General features: G+C 43.3%; 1 protein-coding gene across 1 annotated transcript; it reads right to left on the bottom strand.

The window, feature by feature from the left end:
- Positions 1-7493: 7493 nt before the first annotated feature.
- Positions 7494-14802, bottom strand: LOC131901683 (leukocyte immunoglobulin-like receptor subfamily B member 3). Its single transcript, XM_059252787.1, has 11 exons — positions 14698-14802; positions 14499-14534; positions 14034-14318; positions 13593-13898; positions 12332-12616; positions 11871-12215; positions 11417-11713; positions 10871-11173; positions 9515-9667; positions 7849-8060; positions 7494-7772 (listed from the first exon to the last, which is right to left on the bottom strand). The coding sequence occupies exons 1-11, from the start codon at positions 14729-14731 to the stop codon at positions 7593-7595; spliced, it is 2436 nt and encodes an 811-aa protein (XP_059108770.1). The 5' UTR covers positions 14732-14802; the 3' UTR covers positions 7494-7592.
- Between the last annotated feature and the right edge of the window lie 10755 nt (positions 14803-25557).

Here is a 25557-nt window from a genome sequence, read left to right as displayed (position 1 = left end):
AAGATCCAGACAGATCTCTGCCTCTCAAGTGACAGGATTAAGGGTGTGTGCTACCACTGTCTGGCCTCTAAGTCATATCTAGTGGCTGGCTCTGTCCTCTGATCCCCAGGCAAGGTTATTAGCATATACAATTTATCACCACATATAGATCTGGATTGGGAGATGTGAAAAATGTATACAATAAAAAAGCATTCTGGCAGTTAACCACAATGAGAATTTATAGAAACTAATGTTGCTAACTAAGAAAAAGAGGCCAGGCTGAATGCACAGGCAGGACACTGAGTTCTGCAAGAATTTTACCTATTGTCTTAGAGTGTGCATGAGTTTCATTTTAACACATGTGACAATCTAATGGCCACATTGATGTCTGGGATTGGATTGAATTGGTCATCAGGTACTATTGATATTCATATAGAAGCCAAGACTTTCCCTTCAGAAAACATTCCAGCCACACATCCACATCCTCACAGCTTTGCTTTCTAAACATCATCATATGAACCTCAGAGGCATGTGAAGCTGGGAAAAGATGAAATTTCTATTCAACAAGTAGACTGAACCAAAGACATTAGATCCACTTACAATACTTCTCTTTCTGTAGAAAATCCTACCTTTTCCAAGTTTTTTTTTATTAAATGCCTGTATTCTTTCACAATATCATATGTGTATATAATGTATTTGTGTTATTCTCACCTCACTCTATTTCTTTGCTCTCCATAGCAGCTCACGTATCATTCCTACAAATCCCACTCTTCAGTCTATGTCATTTGTTTTGTTATTTCTCACTGATTTTAAACTAATGAACATTAGCATTGTACTATAGTAGTATGGTGGGCTCATTGACGAGTACACAGCTGAAGACAATGAGTCTCCTCCACCCAGAATTCATCACTAGTCAATAAATCATGACACATAATTGACAACTGACAGGATCAATCTTTTACAGGACCAGGACAGGCTGCATAGTTCACATTGGCAATGGCTGTGTTGTGCTCAGAAGATAACATTTGGCCTCCATTATCCCAATCTTTTGACTCTTGTATTCTTTCTTCTTCATCTTCCATGATGTACATATGTAGTTATATTCACCACTAATCTCTTCCCATGCTTGTACCCAAATGATAGAAATCCATGTCATCCCTCATGAGGTCAGTTACCCTATCAACTATAGCTGGAAGTTTTCCTGTGTCTCGGCCTGTCGGTGGTTGGAACAAATCTCTCTCACTTGCATCTCCCAAGTAAACAAACACAGGTTAAAATTAATTTACACCACTCATCCATTAGCTCAGGCTTACTACTGACTAGCTCTTAGACTTAAACTCAGCCCATTTATGTTAATCTATATGTCACCATGTACTCTGGGTCTTTACCTGTGTGCCATTACATGCTGCTTCCTGGATGGTGGGCTGGCATCTCCTGATTCAGCCTTACTCTTCCCATAATTCTCCTTGTCTGTTTATCCCACCTATACTTCCTGCCTGGCTACTCGCCAATTAGCTTTTTATTAAACCACTGTACAAAAGCATTATCCCACAGCAAACTATAGCTGCTATCTCTTGCTCCTTCAAGTCTTCATATGACTCCTCTGAAATAGAAAGCCAATTCAAACTATTTCTTCAAATTCATAGAGTTCATCAAACCCTGATGCAATTACCATAGGTTCACCTGAGGTTAGAAATGTCCACTATGGATGAAGGGTTAGTTCCTTTTAAATATGTCTTTAATTGAAATAGAGTCACATCACTTTCCCCTTCTATACTCACCTTCTAGCCCCCCTCAAGGCACCCTCTCACCCTGGTTTCATGTGGCTCCCACTCTCAAATTGATAACCTCCTTCTCCTGTTCACTTCAGAAAATGGAAGACCCTCCCATGGATGTCTGCCAGCCATGGTTTATCAAGTTGCAGTGAGACTAGGCACCTCCTCTTCTATTAAGACTGGATGAGGCAATTCAGTAGGAAGAATGGGTCCCCAAAGCAGGCATTAGAGTCAGAGATAGCCCCTGCTCTCACTGTTATGAGACCCATAAGTATGGTGATATTTCATTTGTACTGAAATGTGATTTTATTTGTATGTTAATAAATAAAGTTGCCTGGGGGTCAGAGCTAATAGCAAGCCATAGCAGAAGCCAGGTGGTGGTGACGAACACCTTTAATCCCGATCACATGACAGGCAGATCTCTGTGTGTTCAAGGATATAGCCAGCATTCCTTCAGTCTCAAAACCAACCATAGAAGACCTGGAGGTCTGTATATACGGGCAGTGACAAGGAGGTCATGTTTACACCAATGAGAAGGCAGAACAGAAAGTCAATAAAAAGACAGATACACAGGAAGTAGGTCTCTTTCTGAGGGGAAGGACGACAGCGGCAGTGAAGGGTAAGAAAGGGTTTTTTTTTTTTGTATCAGCTCTTAGCTACTGCTCGGACCTCTTGGGCTTTTAACTCTGCATTTGGCTCTGTGTTTCTTATGTAATAAGACGGTTACATCTACACATAAGTCGAAGTTACCCAACTCTAATATGCATGCAGAGGGAGTACACCAGTCCCATGCAGGCTCCCTGGTTGGAGGTTCATTAATTTTTTAAAGGGGTAAAATCTAGTTTTTCTTTGTCAAGTTTTGTTAATAATTATTTTCTGGTCTGATAAACTATGTAGGGCTATATTTCTTCTTTCTCTAATTTCTTGAGTTCTTTATATATTTTGGATATCAGTCCTTTGTCAGGTGTGGGGTTGGTGAAGAGCTTTTCCCATTCTGTAGGCTGTCACTTTGTTTTATTGACAGTGCCCTTTGTCCTACAGTAGCTTCTCAGTTTCAAGTGAACCCATTTATTAATTGTTGCTCTCAGTGTCTGTGCTGCTGGTGTTATATTTAGGAAGTGATGTCCTGTGCCAATGTGTTCAAGACTACTTCCTACATTCCTGTATTTATGTTGAGGTCTTTGATCCACTTGGACTTGAGTTTTGCACATAGAGACAGATATAGATACATTTGCAATCTTCTACATGTTGACATCCAGTTATGCTGGCACCATTTGTTGAAGATGCTTTCTTTTTTTCACTGTACAGTTTTGGCTTCTTTGTCAAAAATCAGGTGTTTATAGGGGTGCTGATTAATGTCAGGGTCTTCATTTTGACTCCATTGTTCTACATGTTGGTTTTTATGCCAGTATCAACCTATTTTTACTATTGTAGCTCTATAGTAGAGTTTGAGGTCAGGGATCATGATGCCTCCAGGGGTTGCTTTACTATACAGGATTCTTCTAGCTATTCTCATTTTTTTTGTTTTTCCATATAAAATTAAGTATTATTCTTTCCAAGTCTGTGAAGAATTGTGTTGGTATTTTGATTGGGATTGCATTGAATCTGTAGATTGCTTTTGGTAAGATTGATATTTTTACTATGTTAATTCTACCTATCCATGACCATGGGAGATCCTTCCATTTTCTGATAATTTCTTCAATTTCTTTCTTTAGAGATTTAAAGTTCTTATCAAAAAAGGTCCTTCACTTGTTTAGTTAGTGTTATCCCAAGGTATTTTATATTATTTGTGGCTATTGTGAATGGTGATGTTTCTCTGATTTCTTTCTCTGCCCTTTTATCATTTGTGTACAGGAGGGCTACTGATTTTTTTTAGTTAATCTTGTATCTTGCCACATTACTGAAGGAGTTTATCAGCTCTAGGAGTTCCCTGGTAGAATTTTTGGGGTCACTTATGTATACTACCATATCATCTGCAAATAAAGAAAGTTTGACTTCTTCCTTTTCAATTTGTATCCCTTTAATCTTCTTTTGTTGTCTTATTGCTCTAGCTCGAACTTCAAATACTATATTGAATAAACATGGACAGCCTTGTCTTTTCCCGATTTTAATGGAATCACTTTGATTTTCTCTCCATTTAATTTGATGTCTGCTGTTGGCTTGCTGTAAATTGCCTTTATTGTATTTAGGTATGTGCCTTGTATTCCTGTTCTCTCTATGGCCTATATCAGCAAGGGGTGTTGGATTTTGTCAAAGGCTTTTTCAGCATCTAATGAAATGATCATGTGGTTTTTTCTTTCAGTTTGTTTATATTGTGTATTACATTGACAGATTTTCATATGTTGAACCATCCTTGCATCCCTGGGATTAAGTCAACTTTGTCATGGTCGATAATTTTTTAAAATGTGTTCTTGCATTTGGTTTACAAATATTTTATTGAGTATTTTTGCATCAATATTCATGACAGAGATTGGTCTGTAATTCTCTTTCTTTGTTGAATCTTTGTGTGGTTTGAGTATCTGGGTAACTGTAGCCTCACAAAAAGTTTTGTAATGTTCCCTCTGTTTCTAATGTGTGGAACAATTTGAAGAGTATTGGAATTAGCTCTTTCTTGAAAATCTGGTAGAATTCTGCACTGAAACCATCTGGTCCTGGGCTTTTTTTTTTTTTTTTGGTTGGGAGACTTTCAATGACTTTTTCTATTTCCTTAAGGGTTATTAGTTTATTTAAATAGTTTATCTGGTCTTGGTTTAATTTTGGTATGTGGTACTTATCCAGAAAATTGTCCATTTCTTTACAGATTTTCCAATTTTGTGGAGTTCAGGTTTTTGAAGTATGACCTGATGATTCTCAGTATTTCCTCATTTTGGTGGTATTGTGTTCCCTAAAAATATTGTATGACCCTAAAAAACTAATCTGGGGTCAGAGAACAGAACAGCCACTAGATATAGAGGCCAGAAAATGGTGGTGCACACGCCTTTAATCCTATCACTTGGGAGGCAGAGATCCATGTGGATCTCTATGAGTTCAAGGCCACACTGGAAATAGCCAGGCATGGTGATTCACACCTTTAATTCCAGGATGAGATGGCAGAAGCAGAAAGGTATTTAAGGCGTGAAGACAAGGAACTAGAGCTGGTTAGGCCTTCAGGGTTTTGAGCAGCACAGTTCAGCTGAGAGGCATCCAGTCTGAGGAAACAGGATCAGCTGAGGAATTGGCAAGGTGAGGTGGCTGTGGCGTGTTGTGTTTCTCTGATCTTCCAGCATTCATCCCAATACTTGACTTCAGGTTTGATTTTATTAATAAGAACTTTTAGGATTCGAGCTACACCTCATTGTCTGTTGTTATGTCTTCCCTTTTTAATTTTATAATTTAATTTAATTTTACATATCAGCCATGGATTCCCATGTTCTCCCCCTCCCACCCCCCACCCTGCCTTCCCCTCAGCACACCCCCCATTCCCATCTCCTCCAGGGCAAAGACTCCCCTGAGGATTGAGTTCAACCTGGTAGATTCAGTCCAGGCAGGTCCAGTCCCCTCCTCCTAGGCTGAGCCAAGTGTCCCTGCATAGGCCCCAGGTTTCAAACAGCCAACCCATGCACTGAGTACAGGACCCAGTCCCACTGCCTGGATGCCTCCCAAACACATCAAGCTAATCAACTGTCTCACTTATCCAGAGGGCCTGATCCAGTTGGGGCCTCCTCAGCTATTGGTTCATAGTTCATGTGTTTCCATTTGTTTGGTTATTTGTCCCTGTGCTTTATCCAACCTTGGTCTCAACTATTCTCTCTCATACAAACCCTCCTCTTTCTCACCAATTGGACTCCTGGAGCTCCACCTGGGGCCTGGCTGTGGATCTCTGTATCTGGTTCCCTCAGTCATTGGATGGGTTTTCTAGCATGACAATTAGGGTGTTTGGCCATCCTATCACCAGAGTAGGTCAGTTCCGGCTGTCTCTTGACCATTGCCAGTAGTCTATTGTGGAGGTATCTTTGTGGATTCCCTCTTTCATCTCTTGCATTCTGTTGATCATGCTTTCATATGTAGTTCCTGTTCATTCACTCATGTTTTTTATTTCTAGCATTCCCTCAGTTTGTGTCTTCTGTATTGCCTCTATTTCAGTTTTCATATCTTGGACTGTTTCCTTCACCCATTTAATTGCTTTTTCTTGGTTTTCTTAAGGGATTTATTGATTTCTTCCAATTTTTAATTGTTTTTTTTCAATGTCTTTATTGATTTCTTCCATTTTTTGTTTGTCTTTTCTTTGATTTCTTTAATGGAATTTTTCATTTCCTCTTTAAAGGCCTCTATCATCTTCTTAAAGTCATTTTTAAGGTTGATTTTTTTTTCTGCTTCTTCTACTTTGGGTTGTTCAGATCTTGCTGATGTAGAACCACTAGGTTCTGATGGTACCATATTGGAGGAGGCAGCTGCCTGGTCCCTGGGGCTCCAATGGCTGGAGGGAGGGGCACAGAATGTGCCCCTGTGACCTAGGGCCTAGAGACATGGTCTATCCAGAGATGGGGTCTTATCAGTTCCCAGTTGGTGCAGGGTGGCCTTATGACTCCGGTGGCCACTGGTGTCACAGATGATCATTTTCTCGGTGAGGGGGCAGGGAAAGAAGCAGCTGAGCGGCCCCTGGGGCTCCAATGACTGAGCTATTATTACATTTTTGATGAATGTGGGGAGGCTAGAAAGGAGGCTCTGTTGTTAACAGCATGCATTGGTCTTGCTGAGGACCTGAGTTTTGTTCCCAGAACCCACAGCATGTAGCTCACAAACACCTATAACTCCAGCTCCAATGTCCACACTGGCCTCCAATGGGCACCCATATACACATAGCATAAAAACACACAGACACATATTCATATACATACATAAAACACAATAAACCTATAAGAAAATAAAGTGAATATATTGTTGTACATACTGGGAACTGAGTCAGAAGGACAGCAAGTTTGAGGCCAGCCACCATACCCTGCTTTCATCTGTGATTATTAATTTGTTCTTTAAACTGTTTTATAAATTTCTTGAGTGTGGGGAGGACAAGAAGTACTTAGGTGGAGGTCATAGAACAATTAGTGAGAGTCAGTTTTCTCCTTCCCCTACTCCTGCTCATTGAACTTAGGATATCAGGCTTGGTGGCAAGTACCTTTACTACCATCTCACTGGCCTTGTTTTACTTATTTATTCTTTGACACAAGGTTTCTCTATTAGCTCTGACTACATAGAACTCACTATTAGACCAGCTGACCTTGAACTCAGGGAGACCTGCCTGTTACTACCTCCTAAGTGCTGAGATTGAAGGCATACACCATGATGCCTGCCTTATTTATTTTAAAACAGCATCACATGTGTTCCAGGCTGTCCTCTTACTCCTATGCTATGTAGGTGAAGATGACCTTCACTTCTTGATCCTCCTGTCCATGGCTTCAAAGAGCTAGGATTTCAATTGCATCCCTCCACCCTGGCCTTTGATGGTTAATGTTTGAAACATGTCTCATTCTGTAGCCCAGGCAGGCATGACATTCAGTAGGTATGTCAAGATAACCACAAAACAAAGGCAATTCTCCTGCCTCAGCCTCCCTGGCTTTGGGATTATGGATCTATACAACCAAACCTGTAAATTTTCTCATTTCATGGCTTTGATGAGTAATGTCATTAAAATTAGTACTCAGTGTGAAACCCTTCCCTTTTATGTAGTTTCTCATTTCACTTGATTATTGAGAAATCTGCTTTATTTCCAAAATGTATGAAGTTAGTTAAAATACAATCAGGTTCCCAAAAGTTCACAAAATCCCTTGAAGATCATTCTTAGGTCTCCCAGCAGGCCGAGGGTCATTGCTCCTTGTTACTGGGAACAGAACCCGGTTGAGTGACTGCCAGAGCAGCATATACAGTGGACTCTTCTGGGGCTTCTCCTGCCTGGGAGGGAGGAGGTGCAGCTGTTCCCTCTCTGAGTGACCTGATGCACAGCTGGGCATAGGTCACATCCTGGGGCTCCTCATATTCAGCAGCCTGGAGTGGGAGAGAGTGAGAGAAAGGTTATGCTTGGCTTGGGGGATGCTGAAGTCCTGTGGAGGACAGGACCCACCTGAGTGTCCATCTCTCTGTCATCTTCTGCTTGTCCATCTTTGGTGTCCAGGACTTCTCTTGACATGACAGAAGGAAGGACAGCTCCTGCCCTCCTGACCCTGGAGCCTTTCACCTGGGCATATGTCTCTCCCTGGGGGTCTCCCTCAGCTGGTCTCTGTAGCAGGGGAGTAGTGAGGGACAGACAGTGTCTCCCTGTTCCCTTGGGTATCTCTGGCCAGTTTTCCACAGCATGGCCAGAGTGACCCATTTAGATGACAGCTTCCCTGATGGGCTTTCTTCCTACAGTTCTGGACTCTTATCCTGACATTCTAACTGTCTTGGCTGTACCCACACAGTCCGTCTTCCTGAAAACACGTTTCTGGAGGCTGGAGAGATGGCTCTGTGGTTAAGAGTACTGACTACTACTTCAGAGGATCCAGGTTTGGTTCCCAGAACCCACATGACAACCTACATTCATATGTAACTCTCATTCCAGGGTATCTGACACTCTTCTCTAGCCCCTGGGAGCACCATGCAGGCATGTGGTTCAGAGACATACATACTTGTAAAACATCCACACACACAATACAAAACCCCACGTTTCTGCCCAAGTCCCTTTGGTTCTTGCCTATAGCTGCTAGTTCCATAAATGTTTCTGTGGGCTTTCCCATCCAGGCTGCCCCCCAGAAGACAATCAGACAGATGCCAAGGAACCAGAAAGGGGACCGGATCAATGAGACACATGATCCCAGGAAAACTAGGAGAGAGTGAGGCAGGTTGTACTTGCAGAAGAGAGGGAAGGGATTAGCTGTGGTTGCTTCTGAGGGCAAAGAGAGGGAGAACAAAAAAGGCATCCCCTGGACTAAACTGGGCCCTAAGTTCTTAGCACTGCAGATAGGGACAGAAACCTCACCCAACTGTCCAGCTTGGCACCATCCTCAGCCTGTGTGTCCTCCACTGAAGCATCTGTCAGAAGAACAAACAAAATGTCTCCCGACCAGAGTCTAGGGATGACTCTGACCCCTGGTTTCCTACATTGCCCCAGATGTGGACAGAGAATCGGGGAGTGTTGTGATATCCCTGTATCTATAATGTGAAGTTCAGACCCAAATAGCAAAGACCCCAGAGCCTCTCTACCACCCCTGTAATGCTGAGTCCTCAGACATCTCCGTCCCCAGGACCCTCTTTATCTCACAAATGATTCCTTCCTGGGTGGCAGCAGCTGGGTTGGATCTGGAGAGACAAGAAGATGTCAGTTGGCAGTGAGGTGTGTCAGGAAGATGGGGTTCTCTGTCTCTGGTTATGAGTTACCTCTTCTGGGAGCCTCTGTCTCTGCTTAGTGGCTCTGCAGCTCCTGTAGGAATTTGCAATTCTGTATCTTTATGGGCTGCAAGAGAGAGAAGAATCTCAGCCTCCCCCTCCCCCCAGGCATGTACAGGGAAGGAAGGAAGGGACCTATACACCATGGGTGAGTGAGCAAATGTCCCAGGACATGGTGAAGCTCACAGAACACCTGAAATTGCACAGGTTCTGAAATCATGTTCTTTCTGATCTGAGATCAGAAGTGTTTCTAAACTACCCAGCCCCAGTTTGAGGCTTCCTTGGGGCTGGTGTCCTGATCCTGTGCTTGGTTGTTCACAGGCAAAGCTACCACTTGAGACCCATGTCACCCACACTGTACTCACCATCCTTCCTGAATTTTCCCTGATGCCTTCGTCGGAGAAGGAGGAAGATGAGGGTGAAGAGGAACAGGAGGAAGGCCACAGAGACTCCAACCAGAGCCTTCAGGTACCCTTCCAGTCCTGAGACACAAGTGACATCATGAGTGGGGAATGTTGCTGCTTAACTAAGTACCTACTGTGTGACAGACGCATGCTGGGTCTTTGCACTCATCATCTCCCCTCCTCACAATCAATCAACAAGGAATTGTCTCTTTTTCTGTCCCCACAGTTCACCTGGCTCAGATCACATGACAGGAAGTGGCAGAGCTGGGATTTTAACCCAGGGCCTCTTACTTCCATCTCATTTCTCTCCACCAGAGCTGAGCCTCATGAACTGGAGCGGAGGAGACTGAATGCCCTGCCCTGGCCCTGTGCCCCACTTTCCACACATCACCACCACTGTGGGACAGACCCACTGCAGAATCAGGTTCTGGGGACGTCTCTGGGAGGAGAGGTCACAGCCAAGGCCAGCACTGAAAGAAATTTAGACATGTGGACCAGGCTTCTCCCCTTTTTACTCAGAGAAACAGCAACCAATCCAGAAAGGGAAAGGCTGGTCCCAGTCAGCATCTCCAGAAGCAGCTGTGTGGAGCCCATAACTAGGTATTGCCCATCTGGGCCCCAGCTTCCAACAGAGTCCTTATTAGCCTCTGGGACCTGACTCCATGCAGGTGAGAGAGGTTTGTTCTCAGGGCCTTAGAGGCAGGATGGGGAGGCAAATGTCTGGGATCCCTGCTCTCCATATCACCTACCTGCCCCATCCTCCAGACTGAGCTAGAACATCTATCTCTTGCAGGGCCCAGTGTGAAGTTGTGCCACCTTCTGTATCCCAACCTCACATTCTGGGTCTCTGTGGTCTCTGTTGGGAATCTCTGTTTTCCTCCCACACTCACAAGCTAAAGGGACAGAGAAATGAGGACTTTGTTGGCCTACGAGCTGAGAGGGAGTCTCGGGATGGAGCATATTCCCTGCACTGAGGTGCCTGATACATACCAGATGTTGGCAAGGGCATTGAGGGTGGTAGGCTACAGGCTCCAATGGGTCCTTGGAAACAGAACAAGAAGGGGGTGAGGGTCTCTGCTCACTGCCATACATCTGCCATGTACACCTTTCCAAGATGTTCATGCTGTTTACTCCAAACCTAGATTGCAATAGAGGTTGGAGTGGACATTACTAGAACTCCTGCTTCTGGCATTTACTTCTCTGGCAGGGAAAGTGACTTCTGACTAACCTTCCCATTGTCCCCTTAATCCCACGCAAGTCAAGAGCTCTCCTAGAGTTTGGATTGTAAGTCACCCTGAGAGTTCAGTGTCACCTCACCTGAGACCGTGAGCTCCACAGGGTCACTGGCATATGACAACAGGAAGGGAGATGAATCCTGAGATCCATAGCACCTGTAGGTGCCTGAGAGGTCAGAGGTCACAGCACTCATGGAGAATTCTGCCTGGAACTCCCGAGCTTCAGACTTTGATTTTAGTCGCTGGGGTTGTTGGGCTGTTCCCTCCTTGGACAGAATGAAAGTGTCCACTTTGTGTGCTGACTGACACAGCAGGGTCACATTGTCTCCAGGGTGTACTGTGGAGTTAGGCTTCACTGAGAGGGAAGGAATGACCTGAAACTGTCCTAAAGACAAGAGGGATGATGAGAGGCTGCCTTCAATGTTCTGAGATGACACTTCACCTGGGTCTGCCCTGAGCACCTGGGACTCTGTCTGTTTTCTCTGCCTGAGCCCCTTCCTGTTCTCCTGACTCTACATCTGTTCCCAAATAAGATCCCTGTCCCTCATCCCAGCCATCTCCATCTTAACCACCCCATGAGAGCCCAAGCAGAGGTTAGGTACCTGAGGGAATCTATTTAGTTCCTCACCTGTGATCAGGATGTCCAGGGGGTCACTGGAGGCTGACCACTCAGAGGAGAGGTTGTGTGCACCATAGCATCTGTATTGGCCTCCAGTAGAGCTGCTCACAGGGCCCAGTGTGAAGTTGGCCAAGAAGAGGCCACTAGGGGTCCACTGGACACGATGCTGGGTGAAGTCAGCTTCACCTAACTTGTACAGAGCAAATCTGTCATAGTTGGTGTCAGAACAACACTTCAGGGTGAGGGTCTTTCCAGGTTCCAGGATATGGCCTTGGTGAGTCAGCAAAGAGGGCTTCTTGGACCGGCCTAGATGGAAGGTGACAGGCTAGTGATTGAGGAGCTGGTTTTTAGCAAACAATTATCCCCTCTCATCCTGCCCTGCACAAGTCCCTTCTTCTCCTCAGGAGTGGGGTTCTGTCTCAGCTACCAGGCTCTTCCTCACCCACTCTCTACCTGCAACTACCCAGTGGGACAGAATTGGTCAATGATGGTGCTGACTCACCTGAGATGTGTATTTCCAGGGGTTCACTGGGTACTGACCACAAATGTGGAGTTTGGTTGTAGTAACCATAACATCTGAATGTCCCTTTGTGGTCTGATGTTACATGATCTATAGAGAACAAGGCTTGCCACTGCATAATACTGTGTATAAACTGTGAGTTCAGAGAGCTGAGGAACTTCTGATCTTCCTTGGTGAGAATGACTTTATCATATCCCTCCTTTGAGACACACTGTAGGGTCATGTTCTCTCCTAAAGTCACCACAGGGCTGGGCAGGAATGTCAGACTGGGTTTATTAATGTAGCTTCCTAGAAGAGAAGGAGGCAGACTGTTACATGAACTCACACAGCCAGTGTTCTCCAGTGCTAGTCTGTGGGAGGGGAGAGAGCGGAGCCTGGGGCTGAGACCCTGACTGTCCCCTCACCTGTCACCACCAGTTCCAGGGTGTCACTGGGCTCTGACCAGCCAGCTGAACTGTAACAGTAACAGCGATATTGTCCCCCATGTTGCTGTGTCACAGAAGGGATGGAGAACTTGGCCTTGTTCTCAGGCTTCTCTGGGGACTGTGTGCCTAAGTGTTTTTCGCTTCCTTCTTTATGCAGAACATATATTTCTTCATCCAGGGTCCCCTGACACCAGATGGTCATGGGACTTCCTGAGGTGACCACAGAGCCTGGCTCAGCCTTGATGGTGGGTTTGTGGAGGGTCCCTGCAAGGAAGTAGGAGAGAGGAGGTGGGTGTGTCTGACAGTGGCAGAGAGAAAATCTCACTTGTGGATGGCACTTTTATTTTCTTGAAATTTATTCTTCTGTCATACAATACATCCTGACAGCAGCCTTCTCACCTCCCCTCTTGCCCAGATCAACTGCTTTTCTGTTTCCTTCTAAGTAGAGAAGAGGCTTCCCAGTGATATTAACCAAACATGCAATAACAGCATGCAATAAAACTAGGTACACACCCTCATATTAAGGCTGCACAAGTCAATCCAATAGGAAGAAAAGTATCCCACATGCAGGCAAAGAGTCAGAGATTTCCCCATCCCATTGCTATGTGTCTAATAAAAACCATAGCTAGCCAGGCTGTGGTGGCACATGCCTTGAATGCCAGCACTCAGGAGACAGATGCAGGGAGATCTCTGTGTGTTCAAGGCAAGCCCGGTCTACAGAGTGAGTTCCAGGACAGACAGAGCTACACAATGAAACTCTAAAAAAACAAAACAAAATAGAAACCAGGGTAAACCACCACAGCATGTGTGCAGAGAGTCTAAGGCAGACCCATGCAGGTTCCACGGCTGCTGCTTCAACTCTGTGAGCCGTTATGATCCCTGCTTAGTAGATTCTGTGAGCCATGTTCTCTTGGTGTCCTTAACCATTGTGGTTCCTACAATACGTCCTCCCTTTCTTCTGTGGATTTCCCCAAGCTCTTGTGGACGGTACATGAGCTGATCCAGAGTAAGAGAAGACCCCATAAAAATTCATCTCTGTCCTGGACCTCCTGTGCTTTGCTGTCACTCTCTGTCTTGGATTCTGTATTTTGTGTCCCACTCTCTCTACCATGCTCTGTGTCAATGGGCTAATGAGCCCTGACTGCTCACACATGTCACACACCACACACCACTCACCAAGGCCTCCCTGAGCATCTGTATCATTTCAGCATCATTCTAGGCAAAGGCTGAGGTTCCTCACCTGAGAAGAGGAGCTCCAGAGGGTCACTAGGTTCTGACCACACCAGTGGGCTACTCGGGTAATTGCTGTAGCATTGGAATGTCCACCTTTGGCTGGAGGTCACAGGGCCCACAGAGTACATGGCCTGGTAGTGCTGAATAGAGTAGTTATACTTTGAATCCAGCATTTGGGAGATATTCCGTGTTCCTTTCCCAGTCAGAATGAACCTGTAGTATCGTTGCTTTGAGACACACTGGAGGGTTACATGTCCTCCCTCAGTTACCACAGGGCTGGGCTGGGCTGACAGGCTGGGTTTACTGTGTGCTCCTAGGAGAGAAGAAGAAATTAGTTAAATGTATCAGACCTCATTATCCTGCTTGGCTCTAGGTGGGGTTAACCCTGTGAACAGACCCACTTCTTGACAGTCAAGGCTGAGGCTGGGGACCTTGTGTGTCCTCTCACCTGTCACCACCAGCTCCAGGGAGTCACTGAACTCTGACCATCCATCTTGAGTCTGATAGCAACATTGATATTGCCCTGCATGGTTGGGGTCTATTTTTGAGATTGAGAATTCAGCCTTTTTCTTAGGATTCTGTGGAATCTCTGTACTCCGTAGATATCCGTATCCCTCTTTATAGAGTATGTACTGCTTGGCTCCTCTGGTCCCCTCACACAAGAAGGTTACTGTAGTCTGCTTGTAGACCACAGAGTCTGGCTGTACCTTGAGGATAGGTTTAGGGAGGGCCTCTGCAAGAAAAAGAGCAGCTGGTACCCAGGACAGCCATCTTCAGACGGCAGCCTCCAACCCCAACCCTCCCGCCATGCCCAGGGGCAGCACACATGTGTTGTTCTCCATCCTCACTGCCCAGGCATGGCTGCAGGAATGATGAGAAGTGAAGGTCAGGACATCTGCAGACACTCACTCACCTGCCAGCACTGGGGTCCCCAGGCCCAGAGTCAGTCCTGGAAGAGAGTTCCCTGTGAGAGGTTTGTCCCTGAAGCTTAAGCAGTTCCTTCCCTCTGCAGAACCTCCTGAGACCCTGGGGTTTCCTGATGGACCAGTGCTGGGCTGTAGGGCAGCATCAACCCTAGTCCACAGTATCCCCTCCCCCTGTGCACATCTCACCCAGACAGAGCAGGGCTGTGAAGGTGAAGGTCATGGCATCTCCTCCTGGAGGCTGCAACTGTGATTATGGGCAGAGCTCCAGAGACAGCCTAGAGGGATAGGAGACTTAGGGTGTGGCCTCTGGAGGATGGATACTCAATGTGACATGGTTATACTAGAGTAGCCCCACAGGAAGGGGAAGTGCCCTCCTCAGGCGCCAGGCTCTGACTTCCCCAAGGCTGTGGCTATGTCAGATAGTAAACTCCGCAATCAATTCTTTGATGGATGACATTTCCATAACCCCATAATTTTCTGTCTCATTTTGTCCTAATCTTTGTGAGGGCCACATGGTATCAGACATGTATGACTATTACACATAAGAAATATAAATTTAGCCAGGTGGTGGTTGCATAAGCCTTTAATCCCAGAACTGGGGAGGCAGAGCCAGGTGGACCTCTCTGAGTTTGAGCCCAGCTTGGTCCAGCAAGATCTAGGACAGGCACCAAAACTACACAAGAAATCCTATCTTGGAAAAAGAAAAAGAAATATAAATTTGCAAATGAGTTTGCTTTATTCATTTTCAGTTTTTTATTTGAAATACTTACACATATTCAACATGTTTGAAGGTTTGTGTGAAGATTCTCATTGTGTACATCTTTATGGAATAAAATGTGTAATCCTCTTCCTCACAGTCTCAAGTGCTGGGTTATAAATGTGCACCTCTGTTTCTGGTTGTTTGTTCTTTTTTGATATGTGTACTTTCCATTACAACTTTAAATTACACTTATTTTTTATTTACACTCATTTCCTTTAGATCACACTTACTTTTTCTTTATGTGTGTACATTCACATGTGCCACAGCACACACAGGAAGGTCAGAGGACAAGTACAGAAGGCAGTTTTCTCATTACACAGTACGGATCAGAGTCAGGGTTGAAGGTTGGCAGCAGCACTTACACACTGGTCTGTGTCACTAGGTCCAATCTTAGCATCATCACTTCTTTGTCCTTCTGCTTCAGTTAAAAAAATTACCAGATCTCAGGCGTCCTAAGCCAAACAAGTACTCGTTTTATTTGACTTTCTTGGGGCACAGGCTGTCGATGTGGCCACTCTTCTTCTTGAGGCATTTGACCGCACAAGGGTGCAGGTGTGGGCAGCACTTGTGGGCAGCGGTGCATGGCCTTGTCACAGTAGTACTTCTGTCGAAACAGTCAAAGGGATGGCTCTATGATGCCACCACAAAGGGGCAGCACCAGGTGCAGAGTTGGACTCTTTCTAGACTTTGCCATTGGCTAGGGTGCAGCCATGCTCTATCTACTGGCAGCAAATACCAGCAGCTGCTGGTCAGGTGGGATGCCTCCCTTTTCTTGGATCTTGGCCTTGCCGTTCTCCATGGAGTGACTGGGCTCAACCTTGATGGTGGTGATCTTCCCCTTCAGGGCTTTGCCAATGATCTGCCTGTTGGTGTTTGTTTGGTCACCTATTTGAAGAGAAAGAGAGCTCAGTGAAAATACTTTATTTCCTTTTACTTTTGGTGCTAGATATTGATGGCAGGACCTCCAGTGTTCTCCTACTCCTGAGCCATGCTCCACCCCTGAGCCACATCTACTTTATCCTGCAATTTTCATTTTCTGATCTTAAAATTTTTCATCTGCTATCTTTTTCTTATGCTTATGGGTTTAATTATTTTTGTTGTTGATATGAGACAGGATCTCTCTGTGGAATCCTGGCTGTCATGGAGCTAGTTATGTAGACCAGGATGAGTGGGAAATCACAGAAATCCTCCTGCCTCTGCTTCCCAAGTGTTTAGATTAAAGATGTGGACCACCAAACCTGGCCATAAGTTTAATTTTTTGATATATTTTAAAATTGTTTATTGTGAAAACATTACATTGTACTTTCCTTCATTTCTATATTGCATTAATAATCCATTTTTGGGTTTTAATTTTTTAATTGTCTGAAAATATCATATCAATGTGGATTGTGTTTTGATGGAATCCACCCTCCCACCCCTCCTCTTCTCCCTCATCCTCCCTTGCTGGTTCCTTCCTCACTGACCTGATTTTCTCTTTGATTCCTTCTGTGACCCGCTAGTTGTTGAAAATCCACTGCCTTTTCTTACACACCTAACTTTCTGTTCTCTTCCTCCCATGCAGCTCAATTTGTGGTTCCCATATTCTTGGGCATATTACCAGGGTCCACACCATTAAAGAAAACTGACTCCTCTTCTCCCAGTAGATATCAGATGCCAATAGCTCTTCATCTGTGGGTGAGGCTTTGTGTCCATCTCCCATCCTCATACTAGATTTGTTCTGCATTGAGCTTACATTGGGCTTGTAGACTTGTAGATATCATCACAACCAAGGTGAGCTCAGATTTTCAACCCTGTTTCAGTGTCCAGAAAAGAGTTTATTTTTCAACCTTCTCTTCAGTAATGATTCCATGCTATTAATGTGTCACATGGGGAAAATTCTCTAAATTAGCATCACTTCAAGGGATGGTTCCAGGACACACACATGGAGAATGAAATTGGGGTCACTGAGTGTTTTCCCCTTTTGTTGCTGAGCCCAAAGGACATCCTTAATTTCCTCTTTGTATCAATGTCAATATGAGTAATTACCATCTTGTAAGTCTGCCTACGTATGTCCTTTACGAAATCAGAAAAACCTCAGTTGGTAGAGTACTTGTGTGACATTCTTAGATCCCCAGTACTGTATAAATATGATATTGTGGCTCATGTCTTTTTACTTCATCATTCAGGAGTTAGAGCTAAGGATACTGGGAGTTTAAGGAAACTCTGATTATGCAATGAATTTGGGGTCAGCCTGGACTATATCAGGCCCTATCACCTAAAAGGGAAAGAAAAGTCCCCTAGAGTATATGGTGAACATGGTCAAACACTTACATGGGTGTAATTATCTTAAAAAATAATGAAATATATTTACTATAAAGATCCCACACTAAGGATATGTCCCAAGTATTTCATTACATCCATTTCTAAGGAGATATTCCTATCCTAGCACCTGCATCTCTTGCACCCCTGTGAGTTGTCATGTCCAGCATGTCACATGGCTAGAATGTCACTTTCCTATTGATTTAATGGCAGCTGTATTTCCTGACCTGAGAAGAAGTAATGGGCATGCCATTTAAATAGTCATGGTTTCATTGAGTGTTGTGGGCTCATTCACACAAGCCTTCCCTCAGGCATCTTTGTCAGTGAGAAGACATGCTGCCCTCTGCTGGTTGTGTAGCATGAGTTCCTGCAGAGCCTTGCAGCTGGCCTGTATTCTGGAGTGTTAGCACCAGGCTTTGATCTGCTGTTTGTGATTGTTATTCTGTGTTGGATACCCACTGTTTGAAGTATGTAAATCTTATTTGAGTTCTTCCTGAAAGGTTCAAACCTACACATGACTTGGTTGTAGTAGGTATCAGAAAACTGAGACATCCTGGGCCTGAGAATTGCTTTGGCATTTGTCTTCTCTGGGAAGCTTCAGATAAGAGGTTTTGGTATGGGGAAATTGACTTGCTAAGGTGTAAATTGTATAACAATAAAAAAGCCTTATGAGAAGCAAACATCAGTCAGTTCACCAGAAGCTGGTTCCCATGCCCTGGAACAATCTAAAATTCATCCTGGTGTGACCCTGTTTCTTCCATGGACCTGTGAGAAAGTGAACATCCACACTTGTCTTGGTGAGATGAGCTCTTGTGATGAACTTACCTTAGATGACTGACAGCCACACATGGCATCTCATCCGTCCTCTCTGACACAGAAGTGTTAGATGTAGAGTTCCAGCAGAGGCATCTTGCTTGCTGGTAAATATGAATTCCCCAGGATGTAGGGTCATGATTCTTCTCCAACTTTGATCCAAGGCCTCCATCCACAGCACTCCACATGCACCACAACCACTGATCCCATAGGCAGATAGACTCTGCTGGGTGAGTCCTGTAAACCTGTGTGTCCATCAGAGTGTGCCCAGCTGAGGATAGTTCCTGTTCCTTTTCATAAACGTGAGTGTTGGAATGTAGGGAAGTTTCTGTCTTGATTCCACCTCAATATTGGGCAGAATCTAAGAGGTTGGATCTTGAGTGCAGGCTCTGTGTTTGTTTGACTCTATATACTGTCACACTGTATCTAGTGTTTTGCTCTTTTTGGCAGTGAGTGATTTTCTATCTTTTTCCAAATATGTTCAGATTTTGATTATTTACTTTTGATAAAATTATTTTTCAGTTCAAGGGAACACATTTCTCATTATTTATTTCCTGTTAATGAAGCACATACATCCACATCCTGCCACACATGCACATGTACTCACACACATGAGTCTGAAACATTACCTTTTAACCCAAACTTGAATTCTGGATTATGCACATGTTGATCATGTCTATCACTACATCCGTATGCCAGGATATGTTTCCTGCTTAAATTTAGTTCAGGATTTTTTGTTTATCACTAGAAAGCAAGAAATTTTCCACCCAGCTTCATAATGGAATGAGCAGGGTTCTATTCTCTCCTAAGGACACCATCATGCCTGGCTGCACATACAGAGAAGGCTGTATATGCAACATATAAAAATCTGTCAATGTAATCCACCATATAAACAAACTGAAAGGAAAAACCACATGATCATCTCATTAGAGGCTGAAAAAGCCTTTGACAAAATCCAACACCCCTTTACGATAAAGGTCTTAGAGAGATCGTCATTACAAGGAACATACTTAAACATAATAAAGACAATTTACAACAAGCTGATAGCCAATATCAAATTAAATGAAGAGAAACTCAAAGTGATTCCACTAAAATCAGGAACAAGACAAAGCTGTCCACCCCCCCCCGCCCCATATCAATTCAATATAGTACTTGAAATTCTAGCTAGAGCAGTAAGACAACAAAAGGAGATCAAGGGGATACAAATTGGAAAGGAAGAAATGAAACTCTCCCGGTTTGTAGACAATCTGATAGTATATATAAGTGACCCCAAAAACTCTATCATGGAACTCCTAAGGCTGATAAGCTCCTTGAGTAATGTGGCAGGATGCAATATTAACACAAAAAGATCAGTAGCCCTTCTATATACAAATGACAAATGGGGTGAGAAAGAAATCAGAGAAACATCACACTTTACAATAGCCACAAATAATATAAAATACTTTGGGTAACTCTAACTAAACAAGTGAAGGACCTGTATGACAAGAGCTTTAAGTCTCTGTAGAAAGAAACTGAAGAAGATATCAGAAAATGGAAAAATCTCCCATGCTCATCGGTAGGTAGAATTAACATAGTGAAGATGACAATCTTACCAAAAGCAATCTACAGATTCAATGCAATCCCCATCAAAATCCCAACACAATTCTTCACAGACCTGGAGAACAATACTCAATTTCATATGGAAAATCAAAAAACCTAGGATAGCTAAAACAAGTTTCTATAATAAAGCAACCTCTGGAGGAATCACCTTCCCAGACTTCAACCTCTACTACAAAGCTATAGTAATAAAAACAGCTTGGTATTGGCATAAAAATAGACATGTGGATGAATGGAAATGAATTGAAGATCCTGACATTAATCTACACACTTATGAACACCTGATTTTTGACAAAGAAGCCAAAACTGTACAACAGATAAAAGAAAGCGTCTTCAACAAATGGTGCTGGTATAACCGGATGTCAACATGTAGAAGGTTGCAAATAGATCTATATCTATCTCCATGCACAAAACTCAAGTTCAAGTGGATCAAAGTTCTCAGCATAAATCTAGTTGATACTTGACAGAAGATAAAGTAGGAAATAGTCTTGAACGCATTTCCACAAGAGACCACTTCCTAAATATCACAACAGTAGCACAGACACTGAAAACAATTAATAAATGCAATCTCCTGAAACAGAAAAGCTTTTGTAAGACAAAGGACATGGTCAATAAGATAAAATGACAGCCTACAGAATGGGAAAAGATCTTCACCAACCCCACATCTGACAGAGGGCTGATATCCAAAATATATAAAGAACTCAAAAAACTAAACATGAATATACTGAGCAAACCAATTAAAAAATGAGCTACAGAGCTAAACAGAGAATTTTCAACAGAAGAATCTCAAATGACTGAAAGACATTTACGGAACTGCTCAACATCCTTATTTATCAGGGAAGTGCAAATCAAAATGACACTGAGATACCATCTTACACCTGTCAGTACTGCTAAGATAAAAAACACTGATGACAGATTATATTGGAGAGGATATGGAGCAAGGAGAACACTCCTCCACTGTTGGTGGGATTGCAAACTTGTACATCCACTTTAGAAAATAGTATGGTGGTTTCTCAGAAAATTGGAAATCAATCTACCTCAAGAACCAATGATACCACTCTTGGGCATGTACCCAAGGGATGTTCAATCATACCACAAGGACACATGCTCAATGATGTTCATGGCAGCAATATTTGTAATAGCCAGAACCTGGAAACAACTGAAATGCCCTCAACTGAAGAATGGATAAAAAAAAAATGTGGTACATTTACAGAATGGAATACTACTCAGTTGCAAAAAACAATGACATCAGGAAATATGCAGGCAAATTGATGGAACTAGAAAATATCATCCTGAGTGAAGTAAAAAAGACAAGTATGTACTCACTCAAAATTGAATACTAGATGTAAAACAAAGGATAACCAGACTACAACACACAGTTCCAGAGAACCTAGAGCCTTTATCCAGTAATTGATGCATGTAGATGCAGAGATCCACAAGTACCTGGTCAATCTCCATTCAGGAGTCCATTTTAGGTTAGGATAGAGGGATTATATTAGCAAGATCCTGATGGGGATATCTACAGAGACAACTGCTGAACCAGGCTAGCAGAAAGTCACAAACTTTAGACCAGCTGTGGTACCTTCAGGGACCAGAATAGGCCCTCTGCATATGGGAGACTATTGTGTAGCTTAGTCTGTTTGAGGAGCCACTGGCAGTGGGATCAAGATTTATATCTGATGCGTGAGCTGGTTTTCAAAGCCCATTACCTATGGTGGGGTGACTTGCTCAGCCGTGATGCAGGGGGAGGGGCTTGAAACTGTCTCAACTGAATGTACCAGGCTTTGCTGACTCCCCATGGAAGACTTTACTCTTTTGGAGGAGGGGTTGGGATGTGGTTCAAGGTAAAGGCTGGGACTGTGGGAGGAGGGATGAGAGGGGGATCTGCGGTTGGTATTTAAAATTAATAACAAATTTTAAAAAGATTGTCATTTACTGGTAATGACAGAAGCAGGTAATAATTTCCCTCTGCACTTCCTTGGGGTACAATGATGGCAATGACCTCTCTTTCAGTGTTAGTGTGAGAATCATTTGGTCTGGTGTCATGGGAGGGTTCAAATATGGTTTTCTTTTTCTGAGAATATGACTTGGGGTGGGAGAGTGCATTGGTTAGTTTTCGTCATCTTGACGTAGACCAAAGTTATTGGGACAATAGGGCACCTCACCTGAAGTCATGATTTGATCAGATTAGACTGTATTCATGTCTGTGGGGCACTTCCATGATTAATGATGCTAAAAGATGCTAGCCCTCTCAGAGGATAACACATAGAAGCAAGGTTTGGAACTCCTGACATGGTCATTTCCATTCCCTGATGCCAGCATGTAATTTGCTGACTTAGGTATAGGAGGACGGTCTGTAATTTCACAGATAATGGGTAATCCTGCTGGATCCATCTGGCCCTTTCTCTTCTGGTTCACATTGGTGTTGCTCATTCCTCTTCCCACAGCTTCATGCAGAAGTGTCTGAAGTGTTAGGGAGTATTGGTAATGGTTGAAGTTAGGAAAACTATTTATTCTCTGAGGCAGAGACAACAGATTCTGCTCACATTTCCATCATCAATCTGGTCCCTTGACCATGTTTCATGATTTCCTCTGAACTAGTAATGTGCACTGCGTAGAAAGTACCTAGAGCATCTGGGCTGTGTGGTATCATTTGGCTTCTTATACCCATTTCATTGACCTTTAATATACTAACTATCAGAGCGTCAATTGCTAGATTCACTTTAGTCATCATGTTTCAGGAGGGGGACATATCTTCTCCCTCCATGTGCCTACAAGAATCATATGACTGTATGACAGGGCCAGATAATATTTTCCATAAGGTTAGAGTGAGGTGGTATACTGATGGTGTGGACAAGTGTAGTCTCCCAGGGTCTGCTCAGCTGCTAGTTGTGGTTACACACCCCTTTACATCCAGCACTTTGGAGGCAGGGAAGGTGGATATCTGTGAATTTAAGACCAACCAAGACTGTCAAGACTCTGTGGAGAGACATTGTCAAAACATAAAACAAAACAAAAAACCCCAAACAAAAGAAGAAAAACAAAGCAAAAAGATCTTCTCAGGTAGAGGGAGAAATTGAGTACAAGCTACCTAAATTACTGGACTTTCAGATCTATAGAATGGAACGAGTAACCTCAGTCATGCTGTAAAACCAACATCATCTAACTGTAAATCAAGAAAAAGAAATTAGATGAAATAAATTATAGGCTAAAACTTCCCATGAACACAGCTGCAAAATCTATAAAAAATATCATTCATGCACCATGGCAAGGCAGTCCTGAAGAGCAAGTAAAGTATGACATCATATTCATGAGACTTTGCTAAGTGTTCTGTAATGTTAACACTGTGAAAAACATTATTAAATGTGAATTATTCAGACTGTATCCTGCTGTTAGCCATGAGAATGTATTATAAAATGAAAAGAACACCTCATGGAAAAGTAGAATATACCCAGTAATGTAAATTGTATTTAACATTCAAAACCATTTGGTATTGATGATGGTGACAAGGTTAAAAGTAAAAATATACAAAAGGGAGACAGTTTTTGACAATGAATTAGCATTTGTCAGTGTCCCACAACCATTCATTGTGGACACTCACAGGAAATTAGGAACAGAGAACCTCCAGAGTCAGAATAACTTCATGTACTAAAACACCAAAGAGAGCATCATACTGAATGGCAAGAAAGCAGAAATTTTGCATTAAATCCTGAAGAAGGTAACAGAGTCACCTCTCTTCACACATTTTAAGCTTTGTACTTGAAGTCTTAGCTAGTACAAACACAAAAATAAGTAAAAGAGCATTTCAATGTAAACAAAAATAGAGAGATGGAGAAATAAATACAACTCTCATTGTTTGAGATAATTTAATTGTTTATGTAGAAATTATGAGTCATTGTATGATAAGTCATCCTAGCAAGTTGATTCTGGGATAATTTATCTGCATGCCAATTTCTTTTGCATGTATGAAAAATAGGCAGTGGAGAATGAAATAAAAAACAAATCAATTTCATGCAAATCTCCTTACCCACAAAGCTGTGATGTTATGTTGCTGTTGTGAAGGTGTCTTTGATGGGGTTATGTAGAGTGGTCAGGAAATGCCACAAATCAGGACTTTGTGTTAAAAACATTTTCAAACTCATTCCCAGAGTACCTTGACATATAGATAGTCCTTATTTCACCAGAGTGCTAACATCGGGTTTATATTTCAAGAGAACCTCCATGAAGAATGTTTGTTGAAGACTGAAAGGTTGAATGGTCATAGGGAAAGTTTTGGGGCATCATAGGCAGAGTAACTTTGAATTCTGGGCTCTGACTTTACTCATCATTTTTGTTATACTGGTACCTTCCTTATTTCCAGTCCAACAAAGAGCCTCCTGCTATGGAGAATGAAGCAATGTATAAAAATGTAAAACGACACATGAGAGGGAGGGAAAGAAAAAAAATGTACAGAAATGAGGACCCATGCCTTGCAGATGGGACAGTATATTCTCTCACTTTATAGATTCAGAAAATAGTGGGCTCAGTCAGCAAATGCCCACAGTAGCGGGGGAGATGTAAATTTATTTACTTGGAAGGACTCATCACAATATGCATACTTTCCTCTATATCCAAAACACAGCTGTTCCTTGGACCTTCTCTCACAACAGTTCCTCAATGTAAGAATTTTTTTTTTAAATAGAAAACGACAGCTCCAGAGAAGCTAGGAAACAAGGGGAACCCTAAGATGGATATATGGATCACCCTGGGAAGGGGAAACAGAAGCGATCTCCATGAGCAAACTGGTGATGGTGGGGGCAATAGAAGGGTGGGGATGGGGGTGAGAACATGAGGGAATGAGATGGTTGAGCTAGGGAGAGACAGAGTGGGAGAGCAATGAAAGAGATATTTTGATATAGGGAGACATTATGAAGTAAAGGAGAAACCTGGTACTAGGGAAATTCCCAGGAATCTACAAGGATGACCCCAGCTTAGACTACTAGCAATAGTGGTGAGGCTGCCTGAACTGGCCTACACTGGTAAGCAGATTGGTGAATACCCTAACTGTCATCATAGAGCCTTCCTCCAGTAACTGATGGAAGCAGATGCAGAGATCCACAACCAAGAACCAGGCTAAGCTCTGGGAGTCCAGTTGAAGAGAGGGAAGAGGGATTATACGAATAAGGGGTGTCGAGATCATGATGGAAAAATCTACAGAGACAACTAAATCAAGCTCATAGGAACTCACAAACATTAGACCAACAGCTGTAGAACCTGCATGGGATGAGACTAGACTTTCTGCATATGAGAGAGAGATGTGAGGCTGGGTCTGTTTGAGGGGCCCCTGGCAATGGAATCAGGATCTATCCCCAGTGCATGAGCAGGCTTTCTAGATCTCATTACCTATGGTTGGACAATTTGCTCACCCTTGATGCATCCAGGAGTGGTTTCCTCCTGCCTCAACTGAATGTACCAGGCTTAGCTGTCTCCCCACTGGAGAACTTAGCCTTTTGGAGGCAGGGATAAGGTTTTGGCCATGGGGAGAAGGTGGGGAGGGGGAAGAGAGATGAGAGGGGATCTGTATTTGGTATGTAAAATGA

Source organism: Peromyscus eremicus, unplaced genomic scaffold, assembly GCF_949786415.1.
Source record: "Peromyscus eremicus unplaced genomic scaffold, PerEre_H2_v1 PerEre#2#unplaced_218, whole genome shotgun sequence".
Classification (NCBI taxonomy): Eukaryota; Metazoa; Chordata; class Mammalia; order Rodentia; family Cricetidae; genus Peromyscus; species Peromyscus eremicus.
Note: the sequence above shows the minus strand (reverse complement) of the source record. Positions and strands in the feature narration are given on the sequence as shown.

Excerpts from the sequence above, each read along its gene's own strand:
- LOC131901683 (XM_059252787.1), bottom strand. The coding sequence starts at position 14,731 with ATGACCTTCACCTTCACAGCCCTGCTCTGTCTGG. Across the intron at positions 12,216-12,331 it reads CCTGGAACTGGTGGTGACAG|GAAGCTACATTAATAAACCC; the intron begins GTGAGGGGACAG and ends CTTCTCTTCTAG. Across the intron at positions 8,061-9,514 it reads GGGAAAATTCAGGAAGGATG|AGATACCCAAGGGAACAGGG; the intron begins GTGAGTACAGTG and ends AAAACTGGCCAG.